At 38.8% G+C, this 12,597-nt stretch overlaps 1 protein-coding gene and 2 long non-coding RNA genes across 12 annotated transcripts in view; 1 reads left to right on the forward strand and 2 right to left on the reverse strand.

Annotated features, from left to right (window-relative positions):
* Window positions 1-4,704, forward strand: part of grm8a (glutamate receptor, metabotropic 8a) — a 125,016-nt gene extending 120,312 nt beyond the window's left edge. For 2 of the 4 annotated variants that reach the window (XM_061761472.1, XM_061761473.1), the window contains 3 exons: window positions 1,727-1,867; window positions 1,920-2,025; window positions 4,257-4,704. In XM_061761472.1, the coding sequence (XP_061617456.1) occupies window positions 1,727-1,867; window positions 1,920-2,025; window positions 4,257-4,306 (297 nt within the window). In that variant the 3' untranslated portion in view covers window positions 4,307-4,704. Of the gene's footprint in view, window positions 1-1,726; window positions 2,026-4,256 lie in introns of those variants that run through there. The other 2 variants (XM_061761477.1, XM_061761476.1) reach the window with 2 other exon arrangements.
* Window positions 108-8,593, reverse strand: LOC133471688 (uncharacterized). 5 transcript variants are annotated; one of them, XR_009786311.1, is made up of 10 exons: window positions 8,454-8,593; window positions 8,155-8,233; window positions 7,917-8,011; window positions 7,601-7,762; window positions 6,636-6,828; window positions 6,252-6,369; window positions 5,887-5,981; window positions 4,972-5,033; window positions 4,551-4,618; window positions 3,734-4,302 (listed from the first exon to the last, which is right to left on the reverse strand). It is a non-coding gene; the product is annotated as an uncharacterized LOC133471688 (long non-coding RNA). The 5 variants fall into 5 exon arrangements; XR_009786312.1 differs by adding an exon at window positions 108-870 and having other exon boundaries at window positions 4,195-4,302; window positions 7,917-8,593; XR_009786309.1 differs by lacking the exon at window positions 8,155-8,233.
* Window positions 8,594-8,611: 18 nt separating this feature from the next.
* On the reverse strand, window positions 8,612-12,597 carry LOC133471691 (uncharacterized). 3 transcript variants are annotated; one of them, XR_009786316.1, is made up of 5 exons: window positions 9,965-12,597; window positions 9,699-9,853; window positions 9,271-9,401; window positions 8,951-9,011; window positions 8,655-8,857 (listed from the first exon to the last, which is right to left on the reverse strand). It is a non-coding gene; the product is annotated as an uncharacterized LOC133471691 (long non-coding RNA). The 3 variants fall into 3 exon arrangements; XR_009786315.1 differs by lacking the exons at window positions 9,699-9,853; window positions 9,965-12,597 and adding an exon at window positions 8,612-8,643 and having other exon boundaries at window positions 8,796-8,857; window positions 9,271-9,688; XR_009786317.1 differs by having other exon boundaries at window positions 9,699-12,597.

Here is a 12,597-nt window from a genome sequence, read left to right on the forward strand (position 1 = left end):
ATATTATGAAATAAAAGCTGGCGTTTTGATCTGATGCCTAAATGTCTTCAGTATATAACAAAAAAAATGGACCTCGGTATTGCAATACTTCTGAAGGGGGACTGTATTCTAGCCCCCAAAAAAGCTTTAAGATACAAGTTGAATTTGTTGTGTGACCACATTTGAAATGTTGCTTAAATTGAATGGACATTGTGGTACGGAGACGCTCAGGAGCCAGTCAAAACTTCAGTAAGCTGTAGTAATATTAGTGGCTCTTCACAGGTGCAATTATTATCGTAGTTTGACAGGGTTAGTTAGCTGATGCGAGTCCACGATTTTATCGGTATGATGTCCAGGCCCGTCATAATTTCTTTAAGGTTCAAGTGGGGGGGGGCCTTATCCTCCTCACGGGCACATATTGTATGAAATGTAATACAATAGTATAAGTCGTTTTTATTTTTTGGCACAGGCCTCTTGAACACTCATTTGTGTGGAGCATTGCAATAGTCTGCTTGAGAGCGCTAATTAAAAAACAAGGTTAAGTCATCCCAAGCGCTTTTATTTTTGATCATTGACAAAAAAAACAGCAGCACCTGTCGGGATGGCAATTAAAATACTCCTGCGTAATCACCTTGGCGGAGGAGAGACTACAGTGTCAATGTTTGAATCTTGAGGGAGGAATTCGCTAATTGTCTACTTTCCACTCCATCATCTCAATGTTGCGGGAGGGATGCTTCTGGACCGGAGGCAGCGTGCAACAGAAGTTGCTAACAGGCCGTTGGGATGACCTCTGGCGAATCGTCCATTAGAGATGTGGACAAAAAATATACTTGAGCTGAGGTGTGAGTCTTCCCTCCTCTGGTGGAAATGCAGGCAGTTCGCTAGCTTCAGCTATTGTTTTTGAGCAGACAGATTAAGGTCAGGTGTAGTGTAATTCACTATTGAAGGTACAAAATAACTGCATACCATTATTTAGTCCCTTATCAAACAGAAATGATAGTTTTCTAATAAAAAATAACAATTCAAATTGGACTTGTTAATAACAGGTCAGACCATGGTTTTTTTGCACAGAGCTATTTCAGTTTGTTCAAGGTGTGAATTGTCACCAGTTGTAATTAAGCCCTGACTTTCCTCAGATTTGGGCCAACTAAAAGCTCACATTGTGCATAATTGCAAAAATGACTGATATGCATTCCAAGCAGAGAACAATAGCCATGGAGTCCTTTGAATGTCTTGGACCACCTGCAGTTTGCCTACATGGGAATTACAGTCCCACTAAAAAGGACAAACTCTGACAGCATTGTTGGTATCCCCAAGAGTGTGTGCTATTTAAACTGCATACACTCCTTGAGGTCTCAGCAGACTATTAACCCCTTATTGCTCAGTGACTGTTTACAAATAAAGATAGTTGGATTTATCTTACCCAACATTATAAAAAATAGACACAAAAGGAATGAAGACACTGGTTTCTTTTGAGGAGGGTGTATGGGAGATTGTTCAGATCACAGCCTCTAAACAATCCCCCCCCTTTATTTGAAATAGGAGGGATTTACAAATCATAATGTTCTAAGCAATAAGACACTTGTCCCGATCACATGATGCTGAGTCATCTAAAATCGTCCATAATACAAGCTAAGCAAATAAATGATAACTTCTAGAATATATTTAACAATAGTACAGTAACCTATCATGTCGTCGAAAGAGGGCTGTTTTCCACAGCAATGCATTTGGTTATTGTCCCTTGTAGATGTACATCCAGACCACCACCCTGACAGTGTCACTCAGCCTGTCTGCATCTGTCTCATTGGGAATGCTGTATGTGCCCAAAGTGTACATCATCCTTCTTCACCCTGAACAGAATGTGCCCAAACGGAAACGCAGCTTCAAGGTAATGCATGTATGTTTTATTATTGGGAAATGCAAACGCTGTTGTCACACAGGCCATTGTGACTGCCGCTGCCATGTCCGGGAAGTTGTCGCAGAAGGGGTCTGACCGGCCCAACGGCGAAGTCAAGACTGAGCTGTGTGAAAGTCTGGAGACAGATGGTGGGTATCTCCGGTTCGGGCATTCTTCTTCTTCTTCTTCTTCTTCTTCTTCTTCTTCTTCTTCTTCTTCTTCTTCTTCTTCTTCTTCTTCTTCTTCTTCTTCTTCTTCTTCTTCTTCTTCTTCTTCTTCTTCTTCTTCTTCTTCTTCTTCTTCTTCTTCTTCTTCTTCTTCTTCTTCTTCTTCTTCTTCTTCTTCTTCTTCTTCTTCTTCTTCTTCTTCTTCTTCTTCTTCTTCTTCTTCTTCTTCTTCTTCTTCTTCTTCTTCTTCTTCTTCTTCTTCTTCTTCTTCTTCTTCTTCTTCTTCTTCTTCTTCTTCTTCTTCTTCTTCTTCTTCTTCTTCTTCTTCTTCTTCTTCTTCTTCTTCTTCTTCTTCTTCTTCTTCTTCTTCTTCTTCTTCTTCTTCTTCTTCTTCTTCTTCTTCTTCTTCTTCTTCTTCTTCTTCTTCTTCTTCTTCTTCTTCTTCTTCTTCTTCTTCTTCTTCTTCTTCTTCTTCTTCTTCTTCTTCTTCTTCTTCTTCTTCTTCTTCTTCTTCTTCTTCTTCTTCTTCTTCTTCTTCTTCTTCTTCTTCTTCTTCTTCTTCTTCTTCTTCTTCTTCTTCTTCTTCTTCTTCTTCTTCTTCTTCTTCTTCTTCTTCTTCTTCTTCTTCTTCTTCTTCTTCTTCTTCTTCTTCTTCTTCTTCTTCTTCTTCTTCTTCTTCTTCTTCTTCTTCTTCTTCTTCTTCTTCTTCTTCTTCTTCTTCTTCTTCTTCTTCTTCTTCTTCTTCTTCTTCTTCTTCTTCTTCTTCTTCTTCTTCTTCTTCTTCTTCTTCTTCTTCTTCTTCTTCTTCTTCTTCTTCTTCTTCTTCTTCTTCTTCTTCTTCTTCTTCTTCTTCTTCTTCTTCTTCTTCTTCTTCTTCTTCTTCTTCTTCTTCTTCTTCTTCTTCTTCTTCTTCTTCTTCTTCTTCTTCTTCTTCTTCTTCTTCTTCTTCTTCTTCTTCTTCTTCTTCTTCTTCTTCTTCTTCTTCTTCTTCTTCTTCTTCTTCTTCTTCTTCTTCTTCTTCTTCTTCTTCTTCTTCTTCTTCTTCTTCTTCTTCTTCTTCTTCTTCTTCTTCTTCTTCTTCTTCTTCTTCTTCTTCTTCTTCTTCTTCTTCTTCTTCTTCTTCTTCTTCTTCTTCTTCTTCTTCTTCTTCTTCTTCTTCTTCTTCTTCTTCTTCTTCTTCTTCTTCTTCTTCTTCTTCTTCTTCTTCTTCTTCTTCTTCTTCTTCTTCTTCTTCTTCTTCTTCTTCTTCTTCTTCTTCTTCTTCTTCTTCTTCTTCTTCTTCTTCTTCTTCTTCTTCTTCTTCTTCTTCTTCTTCTTCTTCTTCTTCTTCTTCTTCTTCTTCTTCTTCTTCTTCTTCTTCTTCTTCTTCTTCTTCTTCTTCTTCTTCTTCTTCTTCTTCTTCTTCTTCTTCTTCTTCTTCTTCTTCTTCTTCTTCTTCTTCTTCTTCTTCTTCTTCTTCTTCTTCTTCTTCTTCTTCTTCTTCTTCTTCTTCTTCTTCTTCTTCTTCTTCTTCTTCTTCTTCTTCTTCTTCTTCTTCTTCTTCTTCTTCTTCTTCTTCTTCTTCTTCTTCTTCTTCTTCTTCTTCTTCTTCTTCTTCTTCTTCTTCTTCTTCTTCTTCTTCTTCTTCTTCTTCTTCTTCTTCTTCTTCTTCTTCTTCTTCTTCTTCTTCTTCTTCTTCTTCTTCTTCTTCTTCTTCTTCTTCTTCTTCTTCTTCTTCTTCTTCTTCTTCTTCTTCTTCTTCTTCTTCTTCTTCTTCTTCTTCTTCTTCTTCTTCTTCTTCTTCTTCTTCTTCTTCACCACCAATGACCAAATAAAGAAAACTCAACACACTGCCAATTTGTTTCATCTCCTTTATTGTAACATGTTACCTTACCAGTGAGTAGTCATGCCTGGAAAATAGTCAACACTTTGAATTGTTTAATGCTTCATTTTGTCAGTGAAGAAATTACATACCTGATTGGAAAGTATTCTAGAGTGGCTATCATTCAAGTTGAATATTTTTGTGAATTCCTTCAATGATAGCCACTCTTCAGCATATATTCTTAAGAGTGGCTATCATTGAAGAAATTCACAAAAATATTCAATTTGAATATTTTTAATCTCTTGAGGTACCATTTAGACACTTTTTTTTCAACAATTGTGGGTACATACCTTGGCACACAGCTGGACTTTTGCTTCATCCCAAAATGACAGGCCCCTCTTTTGTCACACAGCTTCATCCACTAAGACAACATACGTCAGCTACAGCAATCACGCCATCTGAAAGGCACAACAGGAAGTGTGTCACAGGCTGACAGACAAGATTCAAGCATGAGACATTTTGTATCATTTCACTGAAAGGTGGAGCTAGTGTGCTTGCTTTCATACTGCTCATTGATACACCCATTTAAAGAAGACTATGAACAAATGACTAAGATTTCAAAAATCTACAAGACTCAAAACATGTTTGTTGTTCTCTAATTGTAAGTATTTTTGTGGTTGTGAATTCCCCCCCATTCTTGTCTCACCTTTGTTGATGAATCATACTGAGATGAGTGAGTTTCCTCCCACCGTCTTGGCAAACTGGGTTGTGAACCTGTAACACACCATGGGTGATGCATGCAGCTTTTTCTACCAAAATGAGATTTATTTATAATAAAGGAATGTTTTTGCAAATGCTGATTCATGCTCATCCTTGGACAGAGGCACACTCTGTCACAGCATTTTAAGGCCAAATTAAGTAAGCAGGAGGGCCACCAAAGGCTCTCAGACTGAAGTGAAAACACTCAGTGTGGCTTAGGAAATCAACTGCTCAACTTTGTGCTCGTGTTGTGAGCGACATTGTCAGTTCTGCATGTTTATTATTGTGGTAACAGCAATGACATTTACAGATTTAGAAACTGTGCACCTGCAAGCTACAACCACAATAGTCAACATGATTAAATCTACCTTTTGCTGGGAATCATCCATGCAGAGTAACGCAGACCCTCTTATCCTGGTCACAACAGCACCTTAATCGAAACAGAAAAGTCAATTACAATACATTCTACAAAAAGACAGATTTACTTACAAATACAGGGGTATGGAAAGTATTCAGAGCCCCTTAAATATTTCAGTTATATTGCAGCCATTTGCTAAAATCATGCATTTCTTTTCCCCATATTGACAGAAAAATAACAATTGTTCTAATTTTTACTGATTTATTAAAAGAAAAACTGAAATATCACAGCCATAAGTATGCAGATCCTCTCCACTTCTGTCAGGTTGGATGGTGAACAGCAATTTTCACATTGTTCTGGAGCCACTGTTTTACCTGTGCTTCAGGTCATAGTCTTGTTGGAGCATTTTCATCCTGTCCCTGCAGCTGAAAAACCACCATGCTTCACTGTTGGGACTAGGTGATGAGCAGTGCCTAGTTTTCTCCACACACAAGGCCAAAATGTTCTCAGGTGGTTTTTTTAACAACACTTATGCAGGCTTTCACTAAGGAGATGTTTCCTAATCAAACAGCTGGACTCCAATGACGGTGTAGCACCCAAATTAAAGAGTGTCATAGCAAAGGGTCTGAATATTTATGGCGGTGTGGTATTTCAACAATTCTGTGTACATTGAGGGGGGAAAAGGTGAACTTCAATACAACTGAAAATTTTAAAAGGGTGTTTGAATACCAAATTTAAAAATCACAAGTCTAATTCAGAAACATTTGTAACTTTACGTTTTAGAACTGAAAAACATCCTATGGAATCACTACCAATTAAAACAAAATATTTTATATGCAATACACAAATTTTACCACAATACTTTAATATTCCAAAGACTGTGCCAATTAACTGTCAGATGGCCTACACCAGGGGATGCCGTTACCTGAAATAAACTCCAAAGATACGGATCCAAGTCATCCCCTCACGTTTTCTGCAGTCACAGCTGGCTGACGACACCCTGGTCCCCCAGCAAAGCCGCTCCAATTTAGTTCAGACAACATTTGGGCTTTTTTTTTATTCTTTCACACCAATTGAAGTGTTAAAGGCAAAATGTATTTTGTTAGCCTAATTGTCTGTGAAGCTTTAGTCATCCAAGTTATGCCAATCTGAAAAGGCTGAATTAAGGAAACTTAATTTTAACAAAACCTTCTAAAATTACTGGCTACTCAACTAACACTTTTCAAAGCAACTAGCCACTAATTCAGACTGCAATTCTGCCCAAACTGGAGGGGAAAAAATAAAACTTACATTCTTGAAGGACAAGATTGATTTTTGCCCTTTCCCACTCCCAAGATGTGGTGACCTCTTCAAAACATTCAAACTGGATTACACTCCAACTACCACAAATTTTGACAAGTGGTCCAAGCTGGATTGGGCAAAAAAAAAATTAACTTTACACATTCACTTAAAGCAATTACTTTCAACCAGTCAAAGATAAAGCTACATAAAATTCAGTAAAAGTTAAGTTTAAGCAAGCCAATTAAACAAATTTCAAAAGCTGTTTTGTTACAGTTTTTACTTTCATGTCATACAAATGCTTTGTCAAGCATACTATGCATTAGAACCCTCAAGTGTTTGACACTGGCAATGCAGAATTAACTACAAGTGAATCACATTAGCTCACACACTTACCAGCTGTCCTTCAGAGTTGAAAAGTTTGCTTTCTGCACAGCTTCAAACACTTTAGAAGAGCTCCATGTGCTCAGTCCTGCATCTCCATTTCTACTGAGCATGTCTCTGCTAAATTCACCAGGTGCTCTTATTGTCGGGAGCCACACCTGCTGGTTCCCCAGGCAACCAATTGGGAGAAATGAGACTCCAAGCACTTGGGGGGGGATGGGAAAAAAATAGTTTCAGACAAATAGAAAAGCTGCACATTAGTCTCAAACACCAAAACAAGGTTTTCCTGAATAATTGACCAAGTTCTAAATTTAACGGGATAAACAATACTTCAAGTATCATTAAGTTAAAGTAAATCAGCTTAACTTCATTTGCACCAAGACAAAAAGTTAAATGCATCCATTCTCAAGTTCAGAGTTTCTCATGACCACAATTCTGCCCAAGCTTGAAGCTGTTGAAGGACAAGGGGGGGGGGGACATTTATTTTATCCTTTAAGAGTTTATTAAATTTCAAATGCCCCTGTTAGTAAAACTTAACCACTCCCAGGTACCAAGATGTGGTCAACCTCTTTAAAAGGTTCAAACTGGATTCCATTCCACAAATTGTATGTTCTTGACAAGTGGTCCAAGCTGGAGTTGGGTAAAACCAACACACATCCAATTAAAAAAAACAAAAATAATAATAACTGAACTATAAAGCTACATTAGGAAGCAAGCTAGTGGGCACAGAAAGTCTTCACACACTTACATTTTTCACTTTTACTGCAGCTGTTTAGGTTCTTTACCCCCCCCCCCCCCCCCTCAATGTACAAACACCAAATTTTGACAAAAAATGAAGTTGACATTTGCAGATTTAAAAAACGGATATATCACAGCCATAAGTATTCAGACCCATTACTCAATATTTAGTAGAAGCACCCTTTTTGAGCCAATACAGCCAAGGGTTTATGGGTGCAGTATGCAACAAGTTTTTCTACCGGGATTTGGGGATGCTCTCCACTTCTGTCAGGTTGGATGGTGAACGTTTGTAGACAGCCATTTTCAAGTCTCTCAGCCCAGACCACTCTGGAGAAGGTTTTCATCCAGGAAAGAACTAGGACTCCAGGCAGAATGAGTAGACAGGCCAGGCACATTGAAAACTATAGTTTCAGACAAATGGAAAAGATGCAGTCTTAAATTCCTAAAGAATTGTTACTGGATTGTCAAGTCCTACATTTAACTAGGGATCTCAAAATTGTTAAAGTCTCTTAAATCAGCACTACAAGAAAATTAACAAAAAAGTTCAATACATACATTGTCAAGTTCTGTGCTCATCGGAACCCTAAGTGCAGCACAAATTTGCAACCTTGGCCAGGTCTGAGCTCTTCTGGCAGTTCCTCTGCCATGCACTGTAAGGTATTATATAGACAGGTGTGTGGCTTTCCTAATCAAGTCCAATCAAACAGCTGACTCCAATGAAGGTGTACAACCATTTCAAGGATGATCAGCACCAGTTAACAAGAGTGTCACAACAAAAGGTCTGAATACTTACGGCTGTGTGATTTCAGATTTTCCTTTAATAAATCTGCAAACATTTCAACAATTCCTTTTTTTTCTGTCAATATGGGGTGCTGTGTGTACATTATGAAAAAATTAACTTCAAATTTACCAAATGGCTGCAATAACTGAAAAATGTAAGGGGATCTGAATACTTTCTGTACACCAATTACATTCCTATAGTTTTTGAACAAAGCTATATTGTTACAATTTTAACTTTGATGTTTTTAATTTGTGATAAACTATTCAAGCACTGCAGAATTAATTTGAACAAACTCCAAGTGACACACATACCGGCTGTCGTTCCAAGTTGAAACAGTTGCTCCCTGCACAAAGACATCCATGTGCTCAGTCCTGCGTCCCATTTGCACTGAGCACATCGCTGCTAAATGCACCAGGCATGTTGATTGTAACAAGCTTGTTCCCCAGGCAGCCAATTGGGGGGGGGGGGGGGGGGGGGAAGGGACTCTAGGCAGATTGAAAACTATAGTTGCAGACAAATGGAAATGAGATGTACAGTCTTATATTCCTAAAGAATTATTGTCACAACAAAGTCCGTTTAACCAACATCTCAAAACAATGGTTAAAATAAAATCTTATATCAGCTTTTGCACAGAGAGACAAATAAATACATACGTTGTCAAGTTCTGGGTTTTTCCTATGACCACGATTCTGCGCCAAAACAAATTTGCTTGAAGCTGTTAAGGACAAGAAAATTTCATTTCTAAATTTTCTTTAACATTGTTTTGGGTTGAATGGTTGTCAAGTTGGCACTGGTTAGTAAAACTTACCCCCTCCCAGGTGACAAGATTTAGTGACACTCTCTTCCACAGCAGTCACAAATTGTTTGGACTATTGACAAGCAGTCCAAGTTTGATGTGGGTGAAACAAAATAGACATGAAGCTATACAAACAAAAATGTATTAACAAAACAGTTTGTAAAATAAACTGACCAAGAGCAAGTTTGCTCACAGGGGATAAAAGTGAAGCTTTTCAAAAGCAATAACCAGTTTTCTTGGGACCATTTTAACAATTACCTTTTGAATTGAATTTGTGATACAAATGTATGCACGGAAACAATGCAGAACAAACAAGTGAAGCACATGCTTACCAGCTGTCCTGAGTTGCTTTCTGCACAGCTCTTTATGCTGCGCGTCGCTCCGAAATGCACCAGGTACTCCGTAACGAATCACACCTGCTGGTTCCCCAGGCAACCAATTGGGTGGCAGGGTGTGTGTGTGACTCCAGGCCCAGGTAGAAACAGACATACAAACAACAACAGGATGGGACAGAAAAGATATGAAATCAGTCTCAAATAAATTCCAAACATTTAAAGTTTTCCTCAATAATTAATTATTCTCAAACCAGATCATTCTAAAATGATTGTTATCTCAACACTATGATTAAATCATACATTCAGAAATCAAAGCATTTGCAAAAGTACATCTTGGGGGGGGGGAACAAACAAACCAAAAAACAAGCATAAAGATTACTAAACTTCATTGGCACAAACTCAACATTGGAAATTTCCCCCCTTACCAGTTGCATCAGGAGCTGCGGGTGCATCTTCCTTCAGGTGGGGGTGGGTCTGACCTAACTGAGCCACTGCCAAACAATTTATACCATGAGTTTGCCCACAGTTTGAGTTCCACAGAGTCTTCGGTCTTCTCGCCTTCTGCATGTCTGGAAAGCAACTTGACAACATTTTCTTGTGACTGAATTGGTATTCAACACAACATGCATAAACATGACATCATTATTATTATTCTTTTTTTTTTTTTAAATACTGGATCAACTAAACCTACCTTACATCACCAAGCCATTTGATAAATGGCTGCACCGCAGCCACCGTGCAAGCGCGTGGCCCCGGCATCGGGCACCTTGGTGCCCAGTCACACTACTGACTGTCTTTGCGGCCCTCTTATTGCTTTGTCCCCGTCGTCAGCCACAGCTGCAAGCACTCGCAACGAGCCACAGGTGAAACTCAATAAGCTTGTGTGGCTCCCGTCTCCCGGGGCAACCGGGATGCGTTTCATTGTTTTCAAACATGTAGGCACCGTTTTTCTTTCACTTTTATATCCGATATCAATTATTGAAGTAGTTCTTTTTTTATCGTCGTTATATAATATCAATATTGCAACTTCTTTTTAGGAATAAAACCACTGGGCCTGCTGACCTACTGTATTTTCATGTTGCTGATTACGGTGGTACCTGTTGAGAATGGAAAAAAAAAAAAAAAAAAAACGACAAAATTACAATAATCAAGTCTTGTTTATAATGGCTGAGTTGCTTCCAAAAGTGCTGATGATTTTCAAATAGCTCAGTGGTGGAGCCAGTCGCAAAGAGAAACAAAAGGTCACTTCTCAACACTGATTGCCAATGGCAATGTGAGTAGCGTGGCGCAGAGGCTCTGTGCACACCCTGAAACCGGACGATCGCTGGTTCGTATCCCCGCCCGAGCAAATAACGTCATCGTGTACGTGGATGACACGCAAACCCGTATTGGCTACGAATAAATGCGGTTGGGTGTTTGGCAGTGGTAGGTGCAGAATGGCAGCCACCGGGATATAATTGAATGGCAAAAACATCTGACTTCATTATTGTCAGTCTGCGGTTCTTATCTTTTTTAGCCCTAACCTACTGCTATCTCGCCACTTAAAATTCTAGACACAAAAGATCCATCCCAGTACAAATATTGTTATCAATCGAGAGGACAAAGTCGTTTCTTGTCACCGCTGTGAGTAAAGAGTACAACAGCACGAGAGACTTATGTGACTGTGATTCCACTGCAGGTGCTGCAGCCCCACTAGCTAATCCTCATTGCTGCAAATTGGGGAGAAGAAACAAAGAAATAAATAGACACCCCTCAAACATATGACTGAGATGCAAAGTGCAGCGTTTATTCAAAACGAAAGTGGTTAAGCCATCCATGTGAATCACAGCTCGAGGAAAAAGCTCCACGTCCGGTTTGCCCGGCAACAAAAAAACAACAACGTGGTCCCATTACAAAATATAAATCAAGTGTTTCAGCTGTCGTCATCAGCTCAAACCAAGTTTGAGTACAACTTTGTGCGTAGGCCTGCACAATCCGCAGATAAGGCAAACTAATGGGGAGAAAAACACAAACAAAAGATTACAAAGAGTAAATGAAAGCAGTGTCCCACTTAATTAAAACGAGTCCCAGATAAAACTGGGCAAAAGGAACATAATACCCTCTAAATTGTATTTGTGGATGTGATTACTGAATATCTGTGGCTGTGCAGCTTGTTTTGTTTGTGCACAATTTGCAGTCGTCTGCTCCGGCCAAAGACGACTCCGTGGGATATTTCAACTTCCCGATTCGGCTGCAAATGGCTGTCAGCGAGGAAGATAATAAGGTGTATATACATTTTTGATCTCATCACGCCATGGGTAATGGCTCGGATGCGGTTTCCCACGTAAATGACAGCATCTCCATCCGGACCGTGTCACGGATACGGTTAGCCATACAGATATTGTGAAACCAGCCGTTACCACCGGAAACCCCGCGAAAGGTTACAAAGATCTGGAGCTGAATATTAATCATTTCAAAGCTGAAACACTTCTGATTATTCAAACTTTTAACACGGTTGACACATTTGATAACAGATGTATGTGACTACAGCGGCCGCGTGATGGGATGATGTAAAAATGCGCATTATCTGCATATGGATTTTGTTTTCAATAATGCAGCCGTTTGACTGCACCTTGATGTATACTCAAGTTGTTGGTTTATTTTTGGAATCCTTGCCATAATAAGACTTTGGATTTACATCGTAAGACATTCTCATCATGACAACTAATCATCTTTACTATGACATGATACAATTGTTTATTGCATAAAATGATACCATAAGATTATGAATGATCAAAGTGACAGAATATATACTATGGAATTTTTAATACCACATGATGTATAATAAGACTTCACGGAGAAAAAATTGTTGAAGACATGATGACTATAATTTACTACAAGAAGCCTTTTGCCTTTTTAGTGTTAAAAAAGCCCTACGATATACAACTTGTCTTTCCTGATCATTCATCTTCCGTTCCGCTTCTCCTCACTAGGGGCTGGAGGCTATCTCCGGGCGAGAGGCGGGGCACACCCTCAACTGGTTGCCAGCCAATCACAGTTTTAAAAAAAATATTATAATAATAAAAACATTTTAAAAAGCCTTAGGATACAACAATGTCTTTAGTTTGCATAGTCAACATGGTCAATTCTTTTTCAAGCCTTATGATACCTTGTCTTCAAAAAACAACCTTGCTATGCATGGTACTTTTTCTTCCAAAAGACTTTTGTGTAAAATAAAGCTTGACTCTCCAACATATATAAAGCTGTGTGTTTTTGTAAAAAAGCCTATATCATCTCTTTTATGCCAAATAAAGACTTTTCATCATGATTTTGTATATATAACAA

This window comes from Phyllopteryx taeniolatus, chromosome 22 (genome assembly GCF_024500385.1).
Source record: "Phyllopteryx taeniolatus isolate TA_2022b chromosome 22, UOR_Ptae_1.2, whole genome shotgun sequence".
Lineage (NCBI taxonomy): Eukaryota > Metazoa > Chordata > Actinopteri > Syngnathiformes > Syngnathidae > Phyllopteryx > Phyllopteryx taeniolatus.